At 36.6% G+C, this 23,476-nt stretch overlaps 1 protein-coding gene across 1 annotated transcript in view; it reads left to right on the plus strand.

The window, feature by feature from the left end:
* LOC131572824 (gamma-tubulin complex component 6-like) overlaps window positions 1–23,063 on the plus strand; it is a 40,161-nt gene extending 17,098 nt beyond the window's left edge. Inside the window, exons 21-46 of the mRNA XM_058826205.1 lie at window positions 461–1,272; window positions 2,755–2,918; window positions 4,252–4,462; window positions 4,972–5,145; window positions 6,173–6,294; window positions 6,628–6,703; window positions 7,152–7,261; window positions 9,033–9,124; window positions 9,215–9,354; window positions 10,966–11,115; window positions 11,749–11,830; window positions 11,908–11,996; window positions 12,171–12,286; window positions 12,884–13,022; window positions 13,108–13,224; window positions 13,466–14,774; window positions 15,195–15,250; window positions 15,511–15,697; window positions 15,963–16,131; window positions 17,385–17,526; window positions 18,504–18,698; window positions 18,944–19,076; window positions 19,307–19,520; window positions 20,573–20,772; window positions 21,552–21,714; window positions 22,590–23,063. Coding sequence (XP_058682188.1) covers window positions 461–1,272; window positions 2,755–2,918; window positions 4,252–4,462; window positions 4,972–5,145; window positions 6,173–6,294; window positions 6,628–6,703; window positions 7,152–7,261; window positions 9,033–9,124; window positions 9,215–9,354; window positions 10,966–11,115; window positions 11,749–11,830; window positions 11,908–11,996; window positions 12,171–12,286; window positions 12,884–13,022; window positions 13,108–13,224; window positions 13,466–14,774; window positions 15,195–15,250; window positions 15,511–15,697; window positions 15,963–16,131; window positions 17,385–17,526; window positions 18,504–18,698; window positions 18,944–19,076; window positions 19,307–19,520; window positions 20,573–20,772; window positions 21,552–21,703 — 5,351 coding nt within the window. The 3' untranslated portion in view covers window positions 21,704–21,714; window positions 22,590–23,063. The remainder of the gene's footprint in view (window positions 1–460; window positions 1,273–2,754; window positions 2,919–4,251; window positions 4,463–4,971; window positions 5,146–6,172; window positions 6,295–6,627; window positions 6,704–7,151; window positions 7,262–9,032; window positions 9,125–9,214; window positions 9,355–10,965; window positions 11,116–11,748; window positions 11,831–11,907; window positions 11,997–12,170; window positions 12,287–12,883; window positions 13,023–13,107; window positions 13,225–13,465; window positions 14,775–15,194; window positions 15,251–15,510; window positions 15,698–15,962; window positions 16,132–17,384; window positions 17,527–18,503; window positions 18,699–18,943; window positions 19,077–19,306; window positions 19,521–20,572; window positions 20,773–21,551; window positions 21,715–22,589) is intronic.
* The last annotated feature ends 413 nt before the right edge of the window (window positions 23,064–23,476 follow it).

A 23,476-nucleotide genomic window follows, 5' to 3' on the forward strand; every position in this document is an offset into this window, starting at 1 on the left:
GCCGCCGGCAGCTCCTCCGGGGGAGCCGACATCCCGCCTATCCTCGGTGGGTGCTGCGGAGTGCGCCAGGGATGGCCCTCCAGCCCAGCCTCCGGTCACCATCACCACCCGCGTCTTGCCCACGTCCTCTCGCCCGCGGCTGAAGACAGCATCGCGTGGGGAGGGAGGTGATGGGTATCTCCGGAAAAAGGTAGAGGGTGTTCCCGCAGGAATCTGGGATTGGTCCAGGACAACCTTATCTCTTTTATTTCAGTCTGCCGGGTAAAATTTGGCATCTGGAATTAAGCTTCCTGCACCATCTGATGATGGTAAAAGTTAAAGTGGGTTTTTTATAGCTCATGTCCTAAATATGTGGGAGGCCAGTTCTCTTTTCTTTTGGGCTGTCTCAGTTCAAGTTAAAGTATACTTAGCAGTTTCATATACATCTTATGAGCTTCTTCCTTTTCCTGATATTTTTCAGATCTTCTTTCCCATGAAATCAGAGATCCAGACTGTAACTGCCCAAACCCGACAGTTTCATTTGAAATGGAGAGCATTACACAGTTGTTCAATGACTTGTGTGAAGCACACTTGACAGGTTTGCCATGGAAGGTTCACTTAGGCAGGCAGAAGATCAGCAAGAGGAGGGCTAAGCAAAATCTGAAAAGGATTGCTTATAATGCCCTGTTCATGAACCTTTTTCAAGATGAGGCTCGTAAGCTGCAATCAAATGTTTCCAGACTCCCAGTGAAGAACAAAATTTTGATGCTGTCTTTCAACTTGAGAGTTGCTGGCCTAGGTGCTCAAGCAGATAGACTGGAGAATCTTGTGGAGGAGCTGCAAGCAGCTGAATGTTTACCATTTACTGAAGTTAATTCTGTCTTAGATCTCTTAGTTCAGCTTGCTGGAACAGGTCCTCCTCAGCTGGTACCACAAAAAAAGGACTATTTTCTGAACAACAAATATGTTGGGAGGAATGTCAAATACCAGGGATATGATTATTATGATGTAAGTGTGTTTGAAGCTGACATACAGTCTCTGATAACAAACGAAGAGTGTCAGTTCAATGACACGATTCAGCAGACACTTCAGATAATGGAGGCTGCACCTGGCACTGGACTCCCTGCCATAGGGCTGTTCTCACAGGGCTGTCCTGCTGGGGACAAGTTTGAGAAGGAAACGCGCGTCTCACTCTTCGGTGCTCTTGTCCACAGCCGTACGTATGATATGGACATCAAGTTGGATTTACCACCAGTGCCTGACAATGCAGATTTGTCTGGACTTGCAATTAAAGTACGGTATCATTTGTTTTGGATTAATGAGTGCATGCATGCTTTCACGTGCCACTTTGAAGCTATAGTTTAAAACCTAGGTAATAGTTTAATTGGTGATAGAAGCATACAGCGCTGGAATTTAAGGGATCCTTTCCTTTGCAGAAAACCAGATAAGATTTTTGGAGATGTATAATAACAAAAACCTTGGTCTAGCTCTGTAGCTGTGTCAAAACCCATCATGGGCCGTAGGCTTTATGAATTTAATCCATCAGCTATATCTATACCTTCCCCACCCTAGCAACCTTTTGCTTGCATTTTTGCCTGCTTTGTCTATTGAACTCCTCTGCATTGTTGCTTACTTGTCAGTGCTTAGACTGACTGCCTAAGCATCCCTTTCTGAATATATGTGCTTTGCTGTTCAGATTGCATTACCTAACCTGCTGTATTGTTGTCTTGGCTTTTTATATCTTAAAGCATTTTTTCTGTTTTTTTTTTTTTCCATTGAATGGCCTAGTTCCTATTGTCCTTTTACCTTTTCAGTGTGCACAGTTTCTACTGTATCTTTTTTCCCCTTTTGCCACCCATTCTGTTTATTTTTTTTGCTGGTATATTCTCACAGAAGTACTAGATACACTTTCAGAGTTTTTCTCCTTTCTTTCCATTTTTACTGTGTGTAGGTAGGCTTATTTATAGCCTACCCTTAGATCTTCATCTTGTTCCATTTACTTAACATATGGATAGATCTTGCAATTCCATTAATTTGGGGTGTGAATTGAAACTTGAAGGCAAACACACTAAATAGAAAAACCCTGTGCCATTCAGTTCTCATGTGGATGTAGATTGTAACCTAGAGGAGGCAGAACCTTTTTGAGATAGTGCTGAACTTTTTCCATCACTCTGGAAAATTTATAATTTCTTGAGGATTATGCTGCTTTTTACATGGGTATGATTGTCTTTTACTAAAATTGAGGACAATTCTGCACATATTTCTCTGTTGAGTGGGAGTTGAGGATGTGGCATATACACTGTTTGGACACAGATCTTCTGCATATGAATTAGGGAACAAACAATATTAGTCATAATTAACAAAATTATTACAAATTTGAAGATTTAGGGCCTAGATCATTTGCCTGGAACAAATGGCAGAGCAGTATGATTTTATTAATGCTACATATTGTTGACTGTCCATACCTGAGAGTCTCAATTTGTGGAACTGTGTGCTTGCCAAACAAGAAAGTTTCAAGTTTAACACCAACAAGTGTAGTATATTACTTTGGAGGTGATTTGCTTTTTATGTATGGGCAATAATACCTGTAAAGATTCATCAAATGAAAAGAGTGCCTACAGTAAAAACTTAAAATTGATATGAAGGGAGGGTAGGTGGGAGGGGTTGGGTCATGTAGAGTAATTTGATCACAAATGATAGCAAAACATCTTTTTCATTAGCAAATGTGTTTTCAGGAAATGTTTTCATGTCTGACATTTGAACTCTTTCTGACAGGTTCCTCAAAGTATAGACCAGTCAGAAGATGAGGGATTCCAGTCAGCATCCAATCTGACTCCTGATTCTCAGTCAGAGCCGAGCATGACTCCAGACATAGATTTGTGGGATGCAGTGCTTACATATGGACCCAGCAAACGAAGATGTTGGGAAAGAATTGGGTAGTATGTGTCTGATCTTACTGGTAAACTTACTGTGCACTATATGCAAATGTGTGAAGGTGCATTGCATCTTAGTTCCACATGACCTCAGTACTAATAGTGAAATGAGCATGTTTAATTCACAGATTTCAGTACACTGCATTCATAGGGATAAAGGAATAAAGGTTGTGTGGTTTCAACAAACTGCTTCTTAGAGTGCAGCAGTTTCATAGGAAAAGATAAAATCATCTTTGTCAAGAAACGAAGGGATTAGGAAAATACTGTGTGTGTGAAATGCAGCATTTTTCTAATGATTTTGACTTGTTATATGCTATGTGATTTGTCTCAGTCTAAAATGATTCCATATTTTCAGTTTCAAAAGAGAAAATGGTAATTATAGAGCAGTAGAAGAATTATATATCTCCCAATATTGTAGAGCATTGTATTCCTTTCCTCGTCCTGTAGACAAGCCAGAAAATTAGAACAGATTTCTTGGTGGTCTAGTTAGATTTGTAGGTTTTTTGGCTCTTGAGTAGAAGATTCATAAGGGTTCCTGGCTCCCCTAAAATGGAAGGTAGAAGAAAAGGCAGGTATGGCAGGTATCCTGATATTTCAGATGGACAGTGGTGTGCCTGATTCTTGGAGAAGCTTCGCTCTGTATGTTTTCTGTAATTTTAAATAGTAATCTAGTGGTGTTCTGTTGCATTGTTAAACAGTGTTTTTTTCATCTCTGAGCCTTAGAAGTTCAGAAACTCAGAAGTTCCCTGTTCCGATTTTTCAAAGCTTGAGCTTTTTTCCTAGAACAAGACAGTTTTTCTTGCTACTATTTAGACTGTAAAGGTCTAAGAGTCATTTTGTATAATACCTGCTACTAGAATTCAGAATGTTTGGAAGAATTGGAAATAGAAATTGTTTTGGAGGGGATAGTAATCTTCACTGTGAAGAGGTAAAATGTGTTAATAGAAGTTCATTCTAGCGCTTTGAGCATATTTCTCCTTAACTTATTTGACTATTAGCATTAAATGAACCATGGAAATATATTGGCATCATTTTCCTAGTGTGAAAACTGCATCAGAGAAGGCCATAAAAGCAGCTGGTAGTTCTCTGTCAAGGATTCTGTCTCTGAACTGATGTTTAAATTACCTACATATTTCTTCTCTATACTGAGTTTGAGCTGTGGTTTCATTGACTGTATGCACATTCCCTTAAAAATGTACATTGCAAGTATATGACAAGTAACTTTTCTGTGAGGAATTCTATCTGTGCAAAACCCTGAAATGCTTTTTTCTTCCTGTATGAGATGTATTTCCTTCTTTTCACATAATCACCTTGTAATGTTGTGTTTATTCTGACACAGCCCACCTGGTAAAAAAGAGGAACCATATCTTACTGAAGCTGGAAGAGAAGCTTTTGACAAATTTTACAAACTTCGAGAAGGGGAATTGCAACTGTTTACTAATACTGTACTTCAGCTTCCTCAGCTTGTGCTGGTGAAAGAACCTGAACTGGTTAAGGATGTCTTGAATGTCCTCATTGGCGTGGTATCCACTACATTTTCACTCAATCAGGTAGGGAAGATTTTATTCTGCACTTCTTAATCAAGTTTTTTTGTTCTTTTTCTTCACAGAGGTTTCCTCTTCAGTACATCTGTTTCAGCTGAGATCTTGCAGTTGTGGCTAGTGTTAAGAAGCTGAATGTTGCCTAATGTGAACAAGGCACTATTTATATATTGCAGTAATTATGTTACTGGAATAGGCTAAGAGTATCTGTAGTTCTCTAAAGGGAAAGTAGGTTTATGAGTACTTGAGAATAGATGTGTAAATAATTTTGTAGATGGGATTTTCTTTAACAGATTAGATAACGAGTCTTTTTGAAGACATCATTCTTACTCCTACAGTTTTGCTACAATTCAATATTTGTCTCACTATCCTAGCTATATAGTCTCAGTCATCTGAGTATCTAAACTGAGAATTTGTCTGCTGTTATTTTGTGTGTAAATATTTGCTATTTTAAATCAGAATACAGCTCTGAAATAGTTGAATCTGCCCTTTTTTTTTTCCTCCCTATATCCTTTTAGTCTGCTCAGTCATTTGTGATAAAGGAGGGAGTGTATGTATCTGGAACATCACCAGAGACAATGCATAACTTGCTCTCAGAAGTTGCAGAGTATGGAACCTATTACACACGGCTAAGTCGTTTTTCTCTTCAGCCAGTTTTGGATTCCTCATACAGCAAAGGACTTGTGTTTCAGGTAAAACAGTTGTATTAAATCAACTAGATTTAATGGGCCAATTATCTGAGGTAGAAAAGGTGACTGATTTAATGTAAAGCTGGAATTTCGCATTCTGCAAAACTGCAAAGTATTTTCAGTGTAATGGTCCATCCCAGGTCAGCAAGGAACAGTGCCACTGTATTTAAATCACAGCTCTCTCTGCTGAGGGCTTGCTTGTTCTGAAACATGCAGTAAAATCTCTTTGTTACCCAAAGTGTGATTTATTTAGTCATATTGTTCTGTTGTGGACTAAAGAATCACAATCTTTAAATGCTTTAAAAACATTACAAATTTATCCAGAAAGATGTATAAAATTAAAATACAAGAACTTTCTTAGTACACTCTATATATATTTTTCAAAACTTAAAACTGAAGTAGAGAAATATGGTATTGAATAGCTTTAATTGCTTCTCCTTGGTTCAAAATTAAGTGCAAATTTTCCATGTCAGTCCTCTGTATATTATGTTGAGCTGTATGTACACTTTGTAATATATGGTGATTTAATCTCTTCCTAATGCATAGAATTAAGTTAGGATTAGTTATGAAAATGTATTCATTCTGAATATTTGATTTATAGCAATGTTACTCAAATTCTGTTAAGAAGGTCTCTTTGTTAGATAAAGTTCTATAACAGTTTTTTGCGGTATCCAGTTTAGGCATAAAAGTAAGGAAACAGGTTTCCCTGGGTTGGTGTTATAGAGGATGAGGAGCTCCTCAAAGGACAAATCAAAGAAGCCAAACCAAGATGCTTTATGTCACTGTGTGCACATAGGCTCTGTGCAGGGGATGTGTGAAGAGTATAGAGGAGTCATCTAGCTCATTGGAATGTCTGAAGTTGCATGGGCCCTCACTTGCCCCTTCCTTTGGTGTGAAAGTCCCCCTTACCTGCATATGCCATTTATTTTACTAAGAGGTTTGTTTTCATGCTGATGCAGCTGATGAGAGACATTGATAGACTGTTAACAACTTTCACAGTATGACTTTAAATATTTTCTGTTCATACCAGGCATTCACAAGTGGACTGAGAAAGTATCTTCAATATTACCGAGCCTGTGTTTTGTCAACACCTCCTACTTTAAGTCTTCTAACAATCAGCTTTCTATTCAGAAAATTAGGTCGTCAGCTGAGGTAAGAGAATGGTATTAAATGTTTAAGCTTTTCATAGTAGAAAAAATGCAATCTCTTTATATACACTAAAAAAGGACATTTTACATGGGCATTCTTACTTAGTCTACTAGTATTTTTCCTCTGTTTTACAGATTTTTTTTTTTTTTTTTTTTGTATCCAGGCTATTCTAGGAAAAATATACGAGGTCTTTATACTCAGTTTCTTTGTTATCCCTCTTATCATTCAGCAGATCTAGTATAATTGTTGTACAATATTCAAATTCAGCAAAGTTCATCACTGATCTTGGAGACTTCTGGTTGAAATTTTTATGTATGTTTTAATACTGTTTTTTAGGTATTTAGCTGAACTGTGTGGCATAGGAACAACAGCACTGGGGATCAGTGGTGGAGCTGGTGCTTCATTTCCTACGGTGATTTTTTGTTTGATTTTTTTATGTTTGTTTTGGGTTGCAGTGTTAATATTCCTCAAATAATGATGGATTTTACATTAAATACTTCGTGTTGGTCTCTCTGCTAGCAAAGCTATGACTCTGGATCTCCAATTAGAACACTATAGTCCTTTCTCCAGATATTTGAAAATCTGGAAATCTGTCCAGTGTTTTCCAATCCTAAAATAAGCAGAGGGCTCAAAATAATCCTTCTAGTCATGTGAATCCAACTCTAAACATACCTGTTTCACTCTAGAGATGATAAAGTGAGCTTGAGGTAATTTGCCCAGGTAAAGTGATCTTAACTGCAAATAGAGGAAGTGAGATGAATCCAGCCTTCTGTGTCTAGTGAAATATGTAAAGCCATGTACTTTTGTTAAAGTTGTTGTGAAGTTTGGTGCCTAATGCTGAAATATTTTCCATTGTTTAGGGTGTTAAATTACTTTCATATCTGTACAAAGAGGCCCTCAACAATTGTAGCAATGAGCATTATCCAGTTCTTCTGTCTTTGTTGAAGACAAGCTGTGAACCATACACAAGGTGTGTCCATACTGTTCTCTGCATTATTGAGTTTAAGAGTTATGAATTGGTAATCTGGTGAGTAACTCTGTGTGTTTAACAATGGCTTTTAATATTTTCAGAAAAGAAATACATGTCTGTATATGCAGTATATATTAAAATAAGTTAATTTAGCTGTTCTGTTCCTCTTAGCTCAGTAACAATGTAAGGTGTTATGTGTGGCTAGATTAGTAAATAAATATATGTAAAATAAGACTTATTTCTTGCTGCTGGTCATGGAAATTCGTACTGGAATATAAGATTTGGATAAACTTTTTTTTTTCTTGTACCTCAGTTAAAATCCTGAAACTGGAAATGAACAAGCTTCTTTTGTTGTACAAACTGGGAAAGTTCATGCTTTTTTCCACTGTCTTTTTGTTTTGGGCTTTTTAGTAAGCAAAAATGAATAAAATATCTGTTGTTTCTTAAGTACATGTAACTAACTGATAATAGGAGTGATTAAAAGTTGAGTTCCTTGGATTGTAACACTTTTGTTAAGCAATGTACATCAATTTAGAAATCAGTAGTTTATAGACATATGAAGAGATGGGCAATTTTTTTAATAGCTATTTACAGGAATTACAGGTGTAGCCCATCATCTGTTTGCAGTGTTACATAATAGATGTAAAAATACTTAGAAGAGAAAACAAAGGTCTGTCAAAATGCTCTAAATTTAAGATTCCTCCCATGGCCATTCTTCTTGTGTTTTCTTCCTTCTACATGATCTTTAGAGAAATTTAATTCAGATTTAGCAGAAGCCTCACTGAAATGTCTTCACAGCTCTTACCCTGCTATTTATGGAAGGATGCCAGATTTCTGAAATACCAAGGGCATCACATGGAACCTAAAAAAATCTGGATTGCTGCATTGATTTCTAAATTTGCTACAGATACCTATTGAAGCATCAATTATACATGATTGGGACTACCCTGGAAGGAAGCCTCTTTATCTTCAAAAAGTGTTTCCCACTCATTTATTAACCTGAAAGAAATTAAATAATACAAGTTGTTGCTCAAATAAATCATAGAGGCATCAGATTTTGTAATTTAAAAGTTCTTAACTTAAAACCTTGAAGTTGAGCAGTGGTTGCTGTGTTAAATGCTCCCTCTTTGTTGCACAGTGTTAAGTCAAAATTAAAAAAATCTTCCTAGACCTCTGAGCCTTTTTATCTACAGCATCAAATTGTGTTGTATAAAAATAGTGAGGTTTTTTTTGAAAAGTTTGGCTCACAGAGAGAAAATATGCAAAAGCATGAATAAATATGCTAAAATAGTAGTTCTCATCATTGCATGTATATTAAAAATGCCTCTGGGTCTGGGGAAAAAGTGCTTGGTATTGCGTCTTTGTTTTATACTCTTTCAGTTTCTCCCTGCTGAAATTACCTCTGTTTAAAACAAATCCTTTCTGCTTTTCTCATGTTGAACCCTTGATGTGCTGCAAAGTTTTCTATACATTTTTTATATATATTTAGTAAATTGATATGTAGAAAAAAATGTTTTAATTGTGGCACTGTTCTTGTATCAAAACTAATCATCACTGAAATATTCTATTAAATATAGTTTAAGAAAATATTGAGCCACAATTTCCTGTATATTTAAATGTCAATGTCACAGGACTTAGTTGGTGGCTTTTTTATCCTGCCTATAGCTTGTGTCTTTTGGGATTTTAAAGAACATACTAACTCCTTAGTTGTAATAAAGGAAAGAATGTGAGAGGATTGATTTTCAGTATTGTAAATTTTTATTTTTTTCAGATTTATCTATGATTGGGTATACAGTGGTGTATTCAGAGATGTTTATGGAGAATTTATGATTCAGGTGAATGAGGATTATCTTTGTTTCAGAGGTACAGTATATATATGTAGCATTTCTAATTTATATAATTTGTGCTGTTAATTAAATAACTAAAGTATATACTTCTATTTTTGTTACATAGATAAACATTATTGGACTCACGGTTATGTTTTGATTTCAAAAGAAGTGGAAGACTGTGTCCCTGTATTTCTTAAACATATTGCTAATGATGTGTACATATGTGGGAAAACCATAAACTTGCTGAAATTGTGCTGTCCTAGGGTAAGTTTGGGTTCCTTCCTATTACATTGAGAAAATCATGTGTCTCTAGATCAAGAGTCTAGGTTTTTAGCAAATCCTTTATCAAAATCCAGTATTGCATAAGTAGGATCATCCAAGGCAATTAATTACTTGCTCTCAGATACTTGCGAGCTGATTATCCACTCTACTTGCTGCCACCTCACTGCAGAAATATACATTTTAGCACCATCAGATTTATTGTATACAATGCACATGCTGTATTTCTTATCTTTTTATTGGAAGCAGGAATGTTCTAGGCATTCAAGCAAGTTCCTTCCACTTCTTGCACTACTCCTTTTTGGTTTAAAGCTGCCTCACGTATGACTGTGACTCACTTCTGCATAGCTCTTCCAGCTGTATCACTGCATTTTCAAGAAGTGCTTAGACAGTTTTGTTTATTGTTATTTTGCAGAACAATTCTTGTCTTTGATAAGAAAAACAGGTTTAACTACTTTGTTTTTTCCCTCTTCTCTCTATATGTCCAAAAACAAAACAACCAGAGAGGTTCTAAAGTCTATGGACATTCCCAGGTAGCTAGTATTCTCTGTAAGATCAGAGCTGCTCAGTCTCACAGAGCAGAGCAGCTTGTTATGAGCTGTGTAGTGTCAGGTATAAGCCTAATACCTCAAGTGAAATGTCCCTCTGCCAGTTCTCCTGAGTCTGCTCTGATAACCATTTCCAGACCATGACTCAGGAGTGCCAGTAGTACTAGACTCTTTATAAAAGTGTCACCCACCACTTCTGTGATAAGTTTAGCTTTGCACCTCACTAATGCAGTATCTTCCCCCAGGCCATACGGCACCCAGGTCTGGGCGTGCCAGGCACATTTCATCCCTTTCTGATAATGCCCTTAAGAGCTGGGTCTTCCCTTCTGCTTAGACCAATACATTCCCAGGAATACAGCCCTGGACTTCCATCTTATGGCTTTTACAAGTAGACTGGGGAAATCCAGTATGAATGTGCTTGTGCGCTCATTTGTTTTTTTTCTACAAGCTCAGTTAACTGTTTTCTGCAATGGATAGAATAGCTTAAGCAATTTAGGGATGTTGAGGCAGAGTATGAAGACCAGGACTAGTCAAAGAACAGGTTCTCTGTGGTGTGCACTTGCAGTGGTTTTGAGAGTCTTGTTATGTGTGGAGCTCTCTCCTGTAGGGGTGTTAGTTCTGTCTTAGAGAGTTCCTACTGAGTGGGGATCTGTGGGGATGTAAGTGAACAAAACCTAACTTTTGACAGGAGAGATGCATTCAGCGTTGAGTTACTCATGCTCACTTAATTTGGATATTCAGAAAAGGAAAATTTGAGACATCTAGAACATGATTAGTATAAATGTATATATTAGATTTTCAGCAGCAAAGACAGAACTCTTAACAATTTGACCTGTGATCCAAGTCATGGACCATTGTACCTTTGTTTCCTACTTTGAATTATATAAATGCCCAAAGATGATACTAATGTAAGCTTTAGATCATGTATCGAGGTTTGTGTCAGTGTTTTGAAGCACAACTAAGTTAAAAAAAATGTATAATGTGAATTCATAATATAAAGTTTTACACTTTTAAAAATGTATGTAAAAGGAAATTTCTCATTTTTCAGCATTATATATGTTGGTCAGATATACCCGTTCCCCGGATTTCAGTTATTTTTTCACTTGAAGAACTGAAAGAAATAGAGAGAGATTGTGCAGTGTATGTAGGTCGAATGGAAAGAATTGCCCGATACAGTTCCATAAGCAAGGAGGAAAAGGTAAATGGATAAAGGAATAAATACCTCATAATGTTTTTCTTTACCTAGTCAATTTTCATTTTTGTTATAACCCCTAAAGAATTTGTATTTATAGTCAGAAGTTTTTCATGGGTTAATTGCAGTTTTAATTGCAGTAAATAAACTTACTTAATATAGCTTTTGAAAGTATAGATGGTGTCTTGGCATTTTTTGGCCTTTTCATATATTAAATGAGTGTTAGATTTCGATCTTAGCTCTTTGCATTAGGAGATTTGTCCTCCTACTGAAAAGACTGCTAGATTCTAATTTAACAAATGAGATAAGCTAATTAGTAACCAGATAAGACTATTTTTAATTTCCATAACTAATTGTTTTTTCAGAACATTTTTGCTACAAAGAGACTTCTGGCCTTCAGATGCCATCAATTTAGTGTAGATATCAGATGGATTTGGTTTGTTTTAAAATCTGGAGTATTAACTTTCTACTAGTTTGTAGATTTTGCATTTACTTATTTGTTTTATTCATATTTTTTGGTATTAATTGATTAATAACCATTATAAAATGTACGTCTGTCTTTGCAACAGTGTATTTCAAGTCTAAAATAATAGAATAAATTCCACCTTGGCTTTTTGGTTTTGTTTTGGTTTTTTTTAGGATTTGCACATGGAAATAGCCAAACAAGAATTAATAGTTCATGCTCGGGAAACTGCTAGCAAAGTACTAAAAGCCATTAGTGGTAAGTTATAGTGGCATTTTATGTGTTTTCTAGTGGATTTTTTAATGTAAACTAACAGTATCTTTATTTTAATATAGACAAACAAATATCAGAACGAATGGCTTTGGATGCAAAGAAACGGGAACAGTTTCAGAAGTTGAAAGAACAGTTTGCAAAGGACCAAGAGGTATCTCTCTGTCTTTCTAGAGGCAATCTGTATTTCTCAGGGAAATAAATGAAAGGATATGTTGTACTGAAGTTGAATTAGTAGCTCATGGTGTACAAATAAGAGCTTCTTGTAGATGTGTGTGTTATAGCTGGTGTTGAGAATGGCTTTTAAAAGTGTTAAATATTTATGCAGCGTCGTCTTGCCATAAGGCAGGAGGAGATTGATGATGATTTCAGCTATGCCCGAGAGCTCAGAGAGAGAGAAAAAAGACTGAAAGCTTTAGAAGAAGAACTGGAAAAAAAGGCAAGGTAAATGTATCTGAGTAGTCTTCAAAACCATCATAAAGACCTCAGGAAAGAATTATTGTATGCTAAAATTTATGGTACTAGTAGTTTGCAGACAGTTCAAGGGTAATGTTTTCAGAAGATGGATGTAAGGATTTTGGTAATCTGTGAGCAATATTGTTACGAATGGTTAGTGGCCAAAAAATCTGGGACCCACTTAATTGTTCCAACACTATCCAGTTTGAGTTTTGTTATAATCAAAATTTCAGGAAAAAGGTTTGACTGTGTCTTACAATTTAAAAGCAGAGCCCACAGCAAAAATGGTATGTCAAAGCAGAAATAAAAAGCAGTTGGAGATAGATTGATATTTCACTTTCTTCTGTTTCATCTAAAATTACTAAAGCCAAATGAGTGACCTACTAAAAATAGTTACAGAAATAAATATTGACTAAAACGACAGTCCTGTGTTTTCCACCTGTTTATTCTCTGTGACTGAAGCCTTCTACATTTTAAGAACCAAATCTCAGTTCTGAAGTTCTAAAAAGTCTTATTCCTTAGAAGGGAAGATGAAAATCAGTGTGCAAAAATCTGTAACTTAGCTTTCTTTTTACCTTCATTTAGGCAGGAATTAATTGACCATTATAGCAAACTTTCTGATGATGCAGCCCGTAGGGAACAAAGAACGTTATGGAAAATCCAGCGCCACAAGTTGGAAACAGCCCGTCTTAAGTTTCTGTTAGAAGATCAAAAACGCATTGAGGTACCTCCTAAAAAGATTTAAGAAGTGCAATTTAGAAAATTTGATACTTGGTACTTAAAGACTTTGGTCCTTTTTTCACTCATAGGAAATGCTTGAAAAACTTCCAGATGAAAACTACAGGAGAAAATTAGATATTATTCCTTTTAAACAGTGCCAGTTGGCTTTGGATAAAAACCCTGTTGAGAAAGATCCACCTTCACAAGTGAGTTTATTTTCTTACATAAACTTAAAGTTGCTGTTCCAGGTTTCCCTAAAGGGACTTAATTTCATGGTTCATTTTGGTTCAGTAAACACAACGTTGACAGTAACAGTTAAGTGCATAGTTATCATTTATAGTGCATCAGAAAAAATTGGAAAATTTTTAATCCTGTAATAAAATGATACCTTAATTAGTAGGTTGATATGTGACCAGCCATACAGTCTAATAATTATTTCTTTTTTAGGTGTCTTTTGTGAAACCTCTGCATTCTAATGAGACAGTTGCCAGAATAGAATCTGAGCCTGAGCAGGGATATGCTGCTGCTGCTGCTGACAAAGCACTGCCCATGCCAGAGCCAGCAAATAATAGTGCTGATGAGTATTTTCAGCCTAAACCAATGGGATCTGAAAGCAGTCTCCAAAATTCAGAGAAAGCATGCAGTTCTCTATACAGTGCTGAGTCCTTGCGTGAATCCAATGTGAATATAGAAGATTTCTTATCAAAGTCACAAGATGAACAGTCTGTTGCTGTTGGGATGCAAGGATCTTTGCTAGATGAAGCTTTCCAAAATATCAACTCAGATCTTTCCGAGACTTTGCAAGTGAGTGAAAGTCAGCCTGTCTTGAGAGGAGCACCAGAAGACAATGCACCATTGCATCAGCAAAGCGAGTATGATTTTAATACAGTTCTCAGACCATCTGCAGCTTGGCAGGGACATGTTGGAGTTGGGGAAAATGTGTTTGATGTGGATGACAGAAGGCCTCGATGGAATATTCATGGATATGCATCTGATGCCAGCATCAGAGTGGGAGAATATGTACGTCAAGTGGACACTTACCAGCCACATTCAAGTGCTTATGGGCATTCCTCAGATTCCCATATAAAAAGCAGCAGCTATACTTCTGAAGTTGAATCTAGACGACCCCGATGGAATGTTCATGGGCATGTTTCTGAAGCTCATATTAAAATTGGGGAATATGCTTCAGAGATAGAGACCTCAAGGCCCAGGTGGAACATCCACGGACATGCTTCTGAAGCCAATATTAAGATTGGAGAGTATGTGTCAAATGTAGCTCCTGCAAGGCCTCGATGGAGCAGCCATGGTCATGCATCTGATTCCAATATCAAGGTTGGTGAAAATGTGTCAGAGGTGGTCTCAGCCAGACCTCGTTGGAACATCCATGGGCATGCTTCACAGTCACACATCAAAATCGGAGAACTGGTTTCAGATACAGAGCCTTTGAAATCCCGTTGGAGCCCATTTGGACATGCATCCCAGTCAAGCATCCAAATAGGGAAGTGGGCTCCATCTACAGAAAATGATCCCATACCTCATCGTAAAACCATTTCGGGTTCTTCATCCGACTCCACAATCCAGGCACTTCTGTACGGTGAAGAGTTATCTCCTGCTGAAGGGAGCGGAAAGGAAGCAAAACCATTGCAAGTTAAGGAAGAGACTTTGCCACAGTCACAGATATCTGACAGTGTTACAGACTTTCCTGATGCTATTGAAGTTGAAAAAAAGGATAATGCAATAGAAAAGAAACAAGAAGGTAAAATAAAACTAGGTTTATTCAGTCAGCATTTGTTTAAGGGCTTGTAAATGTAACTCTTGAATGTTTATTTTCTAAATGGGTACTTTCTTCCTAACATTCCACTTAATTCCTTGCATTACTTTTCATATAGTGCTAGAATTCAGAGGAAAGAATTTGAGCTTAGACTTGTCTTCCATATGCAAGAAACAGAGCATTAAAAAAATTCTAGCCTGAAACTTTGTGAAGCAGGACCTTTAGGGTCCTTAAGTAGAGGCTTAAAACTGCCTGGGTGGGGCTGTGGGAAGATACTGTTATTGGTGTGGTTGTTTCTGTGATAATTTATACAGGAATTCTGAAGAACTTTAGGAGCAGATCTGAGGTATGAACAATGTATTATAAGTAGGTCTAAGTAAATTCTGCCTTTAATTGTGTTTACAGTAATTGAAGATATTGTCAATAAGGACCCTTCTCCAGATTCCTCACAGAGCTTACAGGTAAGAAACAAAAAGTGGTTGTTGAGTGGGCTGATTTATCTTTTGAAGAATTGAACACACTGGTAGTTAAGGTGATAAATTCCTCTCCTAATCTAGTAGTCACTGTGAAGTTATCTTATTTTTACATGTATGATACACACAAATGAGTACACTCTTCTCTTTTCATTTGAAACAGCTAGGCAATTACCTGTAGAAACACATTAAGCCTGAGCAGACAAAGCAAACATCTCTCATAAAATTTGTACATTTATTAATTATAGAGAGAAGAACCTGAAAAGGCCATTACACAAGATACTGTGCCTCAAGAAATTTTATCTTCTGAAGCTAATGCTCTTAAGGAGGAGGAAGACAAAGAGGAAGATACATGGAAGAAAGAACAAGCTTATTTGAAAGCCTTATCGGATCAGTATTGTATTGAAAAGTATCAAGATAGTTATGATTTGATGTGTGAGTAGAACTGTTGGAACAGTAGATCAGTAGAAGATGTGATAAATTTGAACAAGAAAACTGAATGCCATGACTTAACAGTAAATTATCGATTATGTTATGAACTGCAATAGCCAAGCAATTTGCTCCTAGGCACAAAGATGAGAAATACATTTTGACATGTTATGATTTTCTAATCTAGAGGTGTTTGTATAGTTCAGTAGGAACATATTATTAAGCTTCTTAAATATAATAATTTACAATGTTTGTGTATTTTTAAATGTAGCAGAACCACCAGTTTCTCATCTCTTGCATCACGTGATACCAAGATCGTACACATTTCCTGTGGATCCTATGGTGCAGTCTGCAACAGATGAAACTGCTGTACAGCTGAGTGAGCTCTTGTCTCTGCCAGTGCTGATGAAACGTTCTATTACTGCTCCACTTGTATCTCAGTGAGTATTTGTTAGGAATTTTGCCATTAATTTTGCAATTAATGTTGTATTCTATTTTGAGACAGAGGTTGTACATAGATCTCTTAAATTTGCTCTTAGCTCCTGGAAGTAATTCAGTAAGTGGTCCATTACTAATTCAAAAGTTCAGACCTGTGTGATAAATAATAACATAAACTTAGCCATTTATGTGCAAATTAAAAATTTGAATGCTGTTTGGAATATAAGCGCTCAGAGGGAAGTCTTGTAGATTATGCAGCAGTGTTTTTGACACCATGAGTTTAATTGTTCTTTTAAAAAGCAGGTGTATTGTTTATAATATGTGTGCTAGTTTATATTTGAAAGAGGAAAATCTAAGGGAGAAAAAAAAAATCTTTTGATTACTTGAAATCTCATACTGATCAGGTTCATGTTTCTATGGGAACTCCAGCTTCAAGGCTGATTGGAGGTGTAATGGAAGCTGTTCTTGTTAGTATTGGGATATATAAAGAAATCACATATATGTTGGACAGTTTAATTAGTATATCTAACAATATTTTAAATAAAAGTTTTTGTTACTTTGTGGAAGATTTGCTTTTGTCATGAAAACAATTACTCACAGACACTTTTTTTAGAATCTGCTCTCCTGTAAGTTTCCGTATGCTATGCTCAAAGTTTGGTGCAATGTAGAAATATGTTATTGTCTAACTTAATTTTAAATCTGGTAGCCATCTGGTTGGCTACCAGAATGATTTGTGTACAGATTCACACATTTAGCAAACTGAGCCTAAGTTTTTGTGCTGCCAGAATTACCCTCTCTCTGATAGGCAAGTTTAATTATTTAAAGCTAGGGTCAATACCTACACAGTACTGTAGACTCCAGTATAGATCTGTCCTTAATATTTGGTGACAGAGCTTTTTCAATTGGTATATTCTTACTGGCAGTTTAATAGTCTTTTAATTTGTGTAGGTGACAGAGATAAGAAGGCCATTGATAAAGTGTTGCTCCAGGTCCAGCAGCATATTCTAAATATCATTGTATATAGCCAGTCTTAAAATACTTCTTCAGTATTTTTCAGAACCCAGTTACCTGAAGTGGTAGGTTTTAACTCTGGTATATAATGGATGAAGACTTTTTTGTCTCATGTTTTTTGCCTTTATGAATAACGTCTAAGAGTTAAGTACTGGAGCACTAATCTGATGTAGCCACAGCTGAATGTTAACAGTAAGGAGGGAGTTGCATGTAAGTATAATAACTTTTCTGTTTTTACTCTTAGTGTTTCTCTTGTGAACAAAGCAATAGTAGATTACTACTTTGTGGAGCTGAATGTAGAGAAGCATTTTGAAGCATTGAGACACTTTTTGTTAATGGAAGATGGGGAGTTTGCTCAGTCACTCAGTGACCTGTTGTTTGAGAAGGTATTTGCTTTGTTGTCTTAACCCCAGTGTTTGGGTTGTCTGCTTTACCTTGATGCCTCTGCATTGATTTGGATGGGAATGAGGGAATGGTATGAATTAGAATCCTGGCTTGTGGAGTTTTCCTTCTTTTGTACTGTGTCGAGAAGCCTGTAGCAAGGAACTCCATTAATGTTGTAAGGATGGAGAAAAAAGGTCTTGGACAGAAGAGCACTCATGGAAGGGTACTTCACTCTTTCCTATGAAAACTGCTGCACTATTGCTGTCCCCTCCTGTCTGCTGGCAGCAAGGCTGAAGAACCTATTGCTGTTTGCTAAAATCCAGCAGAAAGACCTGTGTTACAAGCTACCTACTCTTACCTTAAATATCGTCAAATGGAGAGCAGAGGAGAGCCATGTGAAGAGAGTTCTGGGCCCTCTGATGAGGCAGTATTTTCATGACTTACTGCTGTGTTCATGGGGAAGACAGCAAGGTAGGAGAGATAGCCTGGGTTGAAATAGATGGTTGCCCATGGAGATAGGCAGCTGTAGGAGAGTTAATGTATTTCTCTGGGTCTTGAAAATGCTTTAGACCCAACTAGGGAAAGCACTTGGGGATTTAGACTTGACAAATAGCTTTATTTGTAAACCTCTGAGAGAGTTGAGGTGATGAGATAGGCAGATTCAAGTCAGATAAATTTGTTGAGTCCCTGGCTTTCTAAAGACTATCCCCTGCAGGAAGAACTTGTAGTAGTTCCTGAACCACAGCTGACATACGAAAATAAATCAGTGTAGGTAAGATTACCTTCATGCTGTGAACAGAAAATAGTTCAGAAGTTGCTTCTTAATGCTGTTCATGCATCCCTATGGCAGAAGTAAAACCTTTAAATCAAGGCAGGGTGGTCACCACTTTACCATTGTGCTTTAATTCACCTGTCGTCAAGAGCCAAAACTTTATTAATATGGTGTAATTAGGATTTTTTTTTTTTTTTTTATCCCTAGCTTGGATCAGGACAAACACCTGGTGAATTGCTGAATCCACTGGTTCTTAATTCTATCCTAAATAAAGCACTACAATACAGTCTTCATGGTGACACCCAGCTTGCTTCCAATCTTTCTTTTGCCCTCAAGTATCTCCCAGAAATGTTCAAGCCCAATGCTCCAGATGCTCTGAGTTGCTTAGAGCTCAGGTACAAGGTAAGAAGGTTTGGAACAAGGTGGAATACTGCCATGGTTCTTATGTACAATGGTAAAGTGAATATGTTAATAAGAATGCAGTGTCTAAGAATGGGGTAAAATGATGTGTAATGGAAACTACGGGATTTGCTTAGCCTGACCATTGCATTGCATTATTAAAATACGTAAAGATTGAAATACTTGTCTTTAAATAATGTTACAATTTCTAAAAAAAGTAGTATGATCAGCACTGTTACTTCTTATAGGTTGACTGGCCTCTGAATATTGTCATTACTGAGAGCTGCATGAATAAATACAACAAGATTTTCTCCTTTTTGCTTCAGCTGAAGCACATGGTGTGGACTCTCAAGGATGTTTGGTTTCACTTAAAACGCACTGGTAAGTGTGGCTAGTGAATGAGAGAGCAACCTATTTAAAATGCCTTCAGCACCCTCTACTAGACAGTTGCTTATATACAGTCATGTCAAACTTCAAAAGCCACAATTTTCTTAAAAATCTTCCTTGGCATTTTAAACAGACTCTACTAACAAAAAAACCTTCATTCCTTTAAAAATTCTCATTTTGGATGGTCTCTGTGGCTGGTAATACATTTCTGCTTTTATTTTCAGCTTTGGTGAGTCGTGCATCGAATTCTGTTCAGTTTCGACAGCTCCAGTTATATAAACATGAGATGCAGCATTTTGTGAAAGTAATTCAAGGTTATATTGCTAATCAGATTCTTCATGTTACATGGTGTGAATTTGGAAACAAACTGTCTTCTGTGGGCAACCTAGAAGAAATTCATAGAACACATGCTGAATACCTCAACAAAGCAATCTTCAGGCAAGCTACCATACTTACTTTTACTTGAAATACACGTTAAGGGAGTGGCCAGTCCTAGCCTAATGTATTTGTGCAAAATTGACTTTTACATGACACATTAAGTAGTCTTTACATATGAAAATGTTCTTATGCAGGACCCAAAGTTCATGGCATCTTATAAGGTCTATACTTTGATACTTTTTCTCAGCTATCCATCCTTTTCATTTCCCTGGACTCCTTGAGTTATATCCTGCTCCTATTCTCCATGCCTCTGCAAGCTTCTAGTCTACTCAGAACAGCTCTAAACTAAGAGCCCTAAACTAAGGGCACACATGCCACAGTTATTTTTCTTTCACTTCATCCTTTGTAAATTACTTATATTTCATTCATCATGAGTAGTGTGCACGGTAAGCCTTGCTAAAGGATGTAAAATGCATCTCCTGTACTATGTATGTGCTTTTAATATATGTGCAGTGACCAAGGCTGGACTTGGAAAGGACAAAAAGATGCCTCTGTCTAACTTTATGAGCAGTGCAAGAGACACCTGGCTTTTAGGAATCACAGGCTATGTGAGGCAGAGGGGTGGTGTGACTAAAAGGAAAGGAGCTAGAGTTTATTTGGTTTCTTCTTGAACAGTGTACACTGAAATGATGAAGTGGTGAGATAGAGGGAGATGTTAAGGAACAGAAGTTATAAACAAGAAAAGAAATCTCTCCTTTTGTGTCTCTGTTCGAGTTTTAATCAGAAAATACTTGCCTAGAGCTGCTGTTTGGATAGCAGGTGGTAGGATGAGAGGCGATTAAACTTTAAGGAAACTCAGAGCATTTTGTTGTTAAATGTCATCTCTTTTGCAAAGGTAGATGTCATTCTAGAAATTAGATAATCTAGGGAAAAGTTTCTTGGAAGTGCAAGTAAACTGTGTTAGATTTAGGCACCTTGTTTAAAGTCTGTTGGCTGGAGTATTTTTTTAAGCAATTATATTTAACCTAAAGGATTGTGACTCCTTTGTATTTGTAGTCTTAGAACCAGTAAATTACATCAACTAATTCCTGAAGTTGTTTTTGTTCTTTTAGGGGTCTGTTGACAGAGAAGGCAGCCCCTGTGATGAACATCATACATAGCATCTTCAGCCTTATTTTGAAGTTCCGCAGCCAGCTCATCTCTCAGTCGTGGAGCTTCGATGCAGGGAAGCAAATGGCTGTTCATCCCAACTTTGGTCTGATGCAACAGTCATACAATACCTTCAAGTATTACTCCCATTTCTTATTCAAAGGTAAGAAATTGCATAAATTCTAGATAGAAGAGACGGTCAACTGGTAATTGGAATGTTTTGGTAGTATAATGTAAAAGTAGGAAGATTTGTATACTTAGGGAGTACTGAAAATTCCCAAATAAAAGCTGCACTATTGTGGTTTGCCAAGATCTGCATATATGTCAATTAAGATGTCTACACAAGAAATCTAACAGATATTTCAAAACTGACTGTAAGTTTTTGCTCATTTACAAAATAAGTATTTGGTATTTAGCTGTACTTACGTGCGTACATTTTTTTCTTTTCTCTGGAATTGAGTTCTGGAACTTTTTATTGGCAGCAATGAAAGATAGTTAGATAACAAGGAGAAGTAATTTTAGATATATATGCAATAGTTGAGTTTTGCCATTGGTATGAAATTTGGAAATTCCAATTCACATGTTGTACTAAAGCTCAGAGAGCCTCCCACCACATGCTCCAGGCAAGTTTTTCAACTACATGGATCATTTGCCAAATGCTTTTTCCTTTACCATAATAAAATTTCATCTCACTGTCAGCTTAGGCTATAATGTACTGAAATGGTTACTTTCTGTTTGTCTTTCAGGTCTTGCTTGTGTTTAGCACTTTACTTATCCTTCCTCTAATATAAAGGTGGTTTGTGGGGTCTGGGTTCCTTCTTTTTAGAAAATCTTGAATTCCTGAAAGAGGTGCAACTGCTTTTCTTAGATCTATTTTTCTAGAATATTTCCTAGTTCAGACTATATTAATCAGGAAATGAGCTGCCCTTTTTATTCTTTAAGGATGTCCAAAAATGGTATCAAAGGACCAAAAACAGATATTTCAGGATGAGTTAGAATGGCTGCTTCCAAATTCTACAGGAAGTCAGAACACCTGTGGGAGCCACCTAAGCCCATACTACGAGATCTATGGTTGCTTCATGGACAGAGATTAATAGACCATTCTGTAAGGAAATCTGATGAGTGACCCAGTTTTTTACACCCTCTTTATTAAGCACTAAAAAACCAAATATGTGCTTGTTCATCTCCACTTGAACCTTCAGTCACCATGTGTTGTAAAATGCTCTCTTTCCACAATGGGTTGATCCAGAATCCATTGAAAGCCAATACAAAGTTGTCTGGACTTCAATGGCTTTGGCTCATGCCCTAACTTGCAATAATACACCTTTCCTTCTTCCTTGCATGCTGCTGCTGCTTGCTAATTCCCTTGATATTAGTGCATGGGATGTTTGTGAGCTTAGGGAGTTTCTATTGGCTTTTTTACTCTGCAGTTAAGAATGCTTAGAGCAGCCAGTTTGTTCGTTCATAGAGTGTGAGGGGTTTGTCCTAGGAATTTGGTTTTCTCTCCCACAATGGACTTCGCTCAAGAAAACTTCAGCAGAGCTGCTTCTTTCACAGAGGTTCCCTGAGGACCTAAACATGCGTCCTGGTCAGTTGAAATTTTGATAGGAACACACCATCTTATTGTGAAGGATTATATGATTTCTGTGTTTCTCTGAAAGCAACTTGATAAGGAAATGCTTTGTTAGAATAATGCACTTTCACTGAGAACTGACTCACAGTCTTTCTTTGGCATTTATTTGAAATGTTTTACAATTCCAGAAAGAAATACTGGACTTTTCTTATGTTAAAATATACATTTGTTGTTTATTGTTCTCAGATTCTGCATTATGTGGTTTCTTTGTGTTTGTTTTTTTTTTTTTTCTATGTAGTTTTGTTTTTGTTTTTGTTTTTTTTAATAGGCACAGATGCTGTCATGGATGAATTAATAATATTAATCTTAGTTGAAGCTTACTTTATTTTTTTTTTATTTTCTTCCAGTGGTAACAAAGCTTGTAAATAGAGGATACCAACCACATTTGGAGGATTTTCTGCTGCGAATTAACTTTAATAACTACTACAAGGATAACTGAACTCTGTAGAATAAGGATCACTGATAACACAGTAAAACAGAAACTATATGTATGCACTTATGATTTATAGAAGCTTATGCAAATGCCACACAGGAGGCATTTTTCTTCAGTGAAATAATCTGCCATCCTAAAGCTTGAAGAGTATAACCACCGTATACAAAGCATGATACTTAAAATCCACTAAACCTGCCAGTTGTTTGATCTGCTAAAAATTGATATTGTCATTATTGCAGAGATGGAAGAACTGAGTGCCTGGTCTTAACACAAGAGAGACTGCAAAACTGTATATCTGTGAATGTGTAAATGTTGTATTTTCAGTGGTGTGAATTTCCTTCAATGTAAATACATGTATGTGAAATAAATTAACAGATACTTTCTAAAACTGTTGAGAGATGGGTATGAGGTACAAATGTTCCCAGAGATATTAGTAGCTGTTACTTTATGTGGTTTATTTTCAAACTGATATTCATTCTTAATCTAAATATAACTAATCTCTTTAAGACTCTTAGTCACAGTGGAAAAGTGCCAAGGTGGTCTGCCAGGACATACAATATTTGACTATCCCAAGCACTTAGTGATTGCTGAACACTTGTGCCAAACTGAGTTTCTTTATCCTTAATTTAAACTATGCATCTTATTTTGTGGTGATTATTTAAAACACCTAAAACAAATTCAGCATCACTAAGGCAAAATAAAGCTGTATTTCCCAATATATTCCAACTACTGCTTTCAACTGAAGGATCATATTTGCGTAATTTTCATTTCCCTCTTTGTTTTTTTATTGTGAGAAGAGAC

The sequence above is a fragment of the Poecile atricapillus genome, chromosome Z (assembly GCF_030490865.1).
Source record: "Poecile atricapillus isolate bPoeAtr1 chromosome Z, bPoeAtr1.hap1, whole genome shotgun sequence".
NCBI lineage: Eukaryota > Metazoa > Chordata > Aves > Passeriformes > Paridae > Poecile > Poecile atricapillus.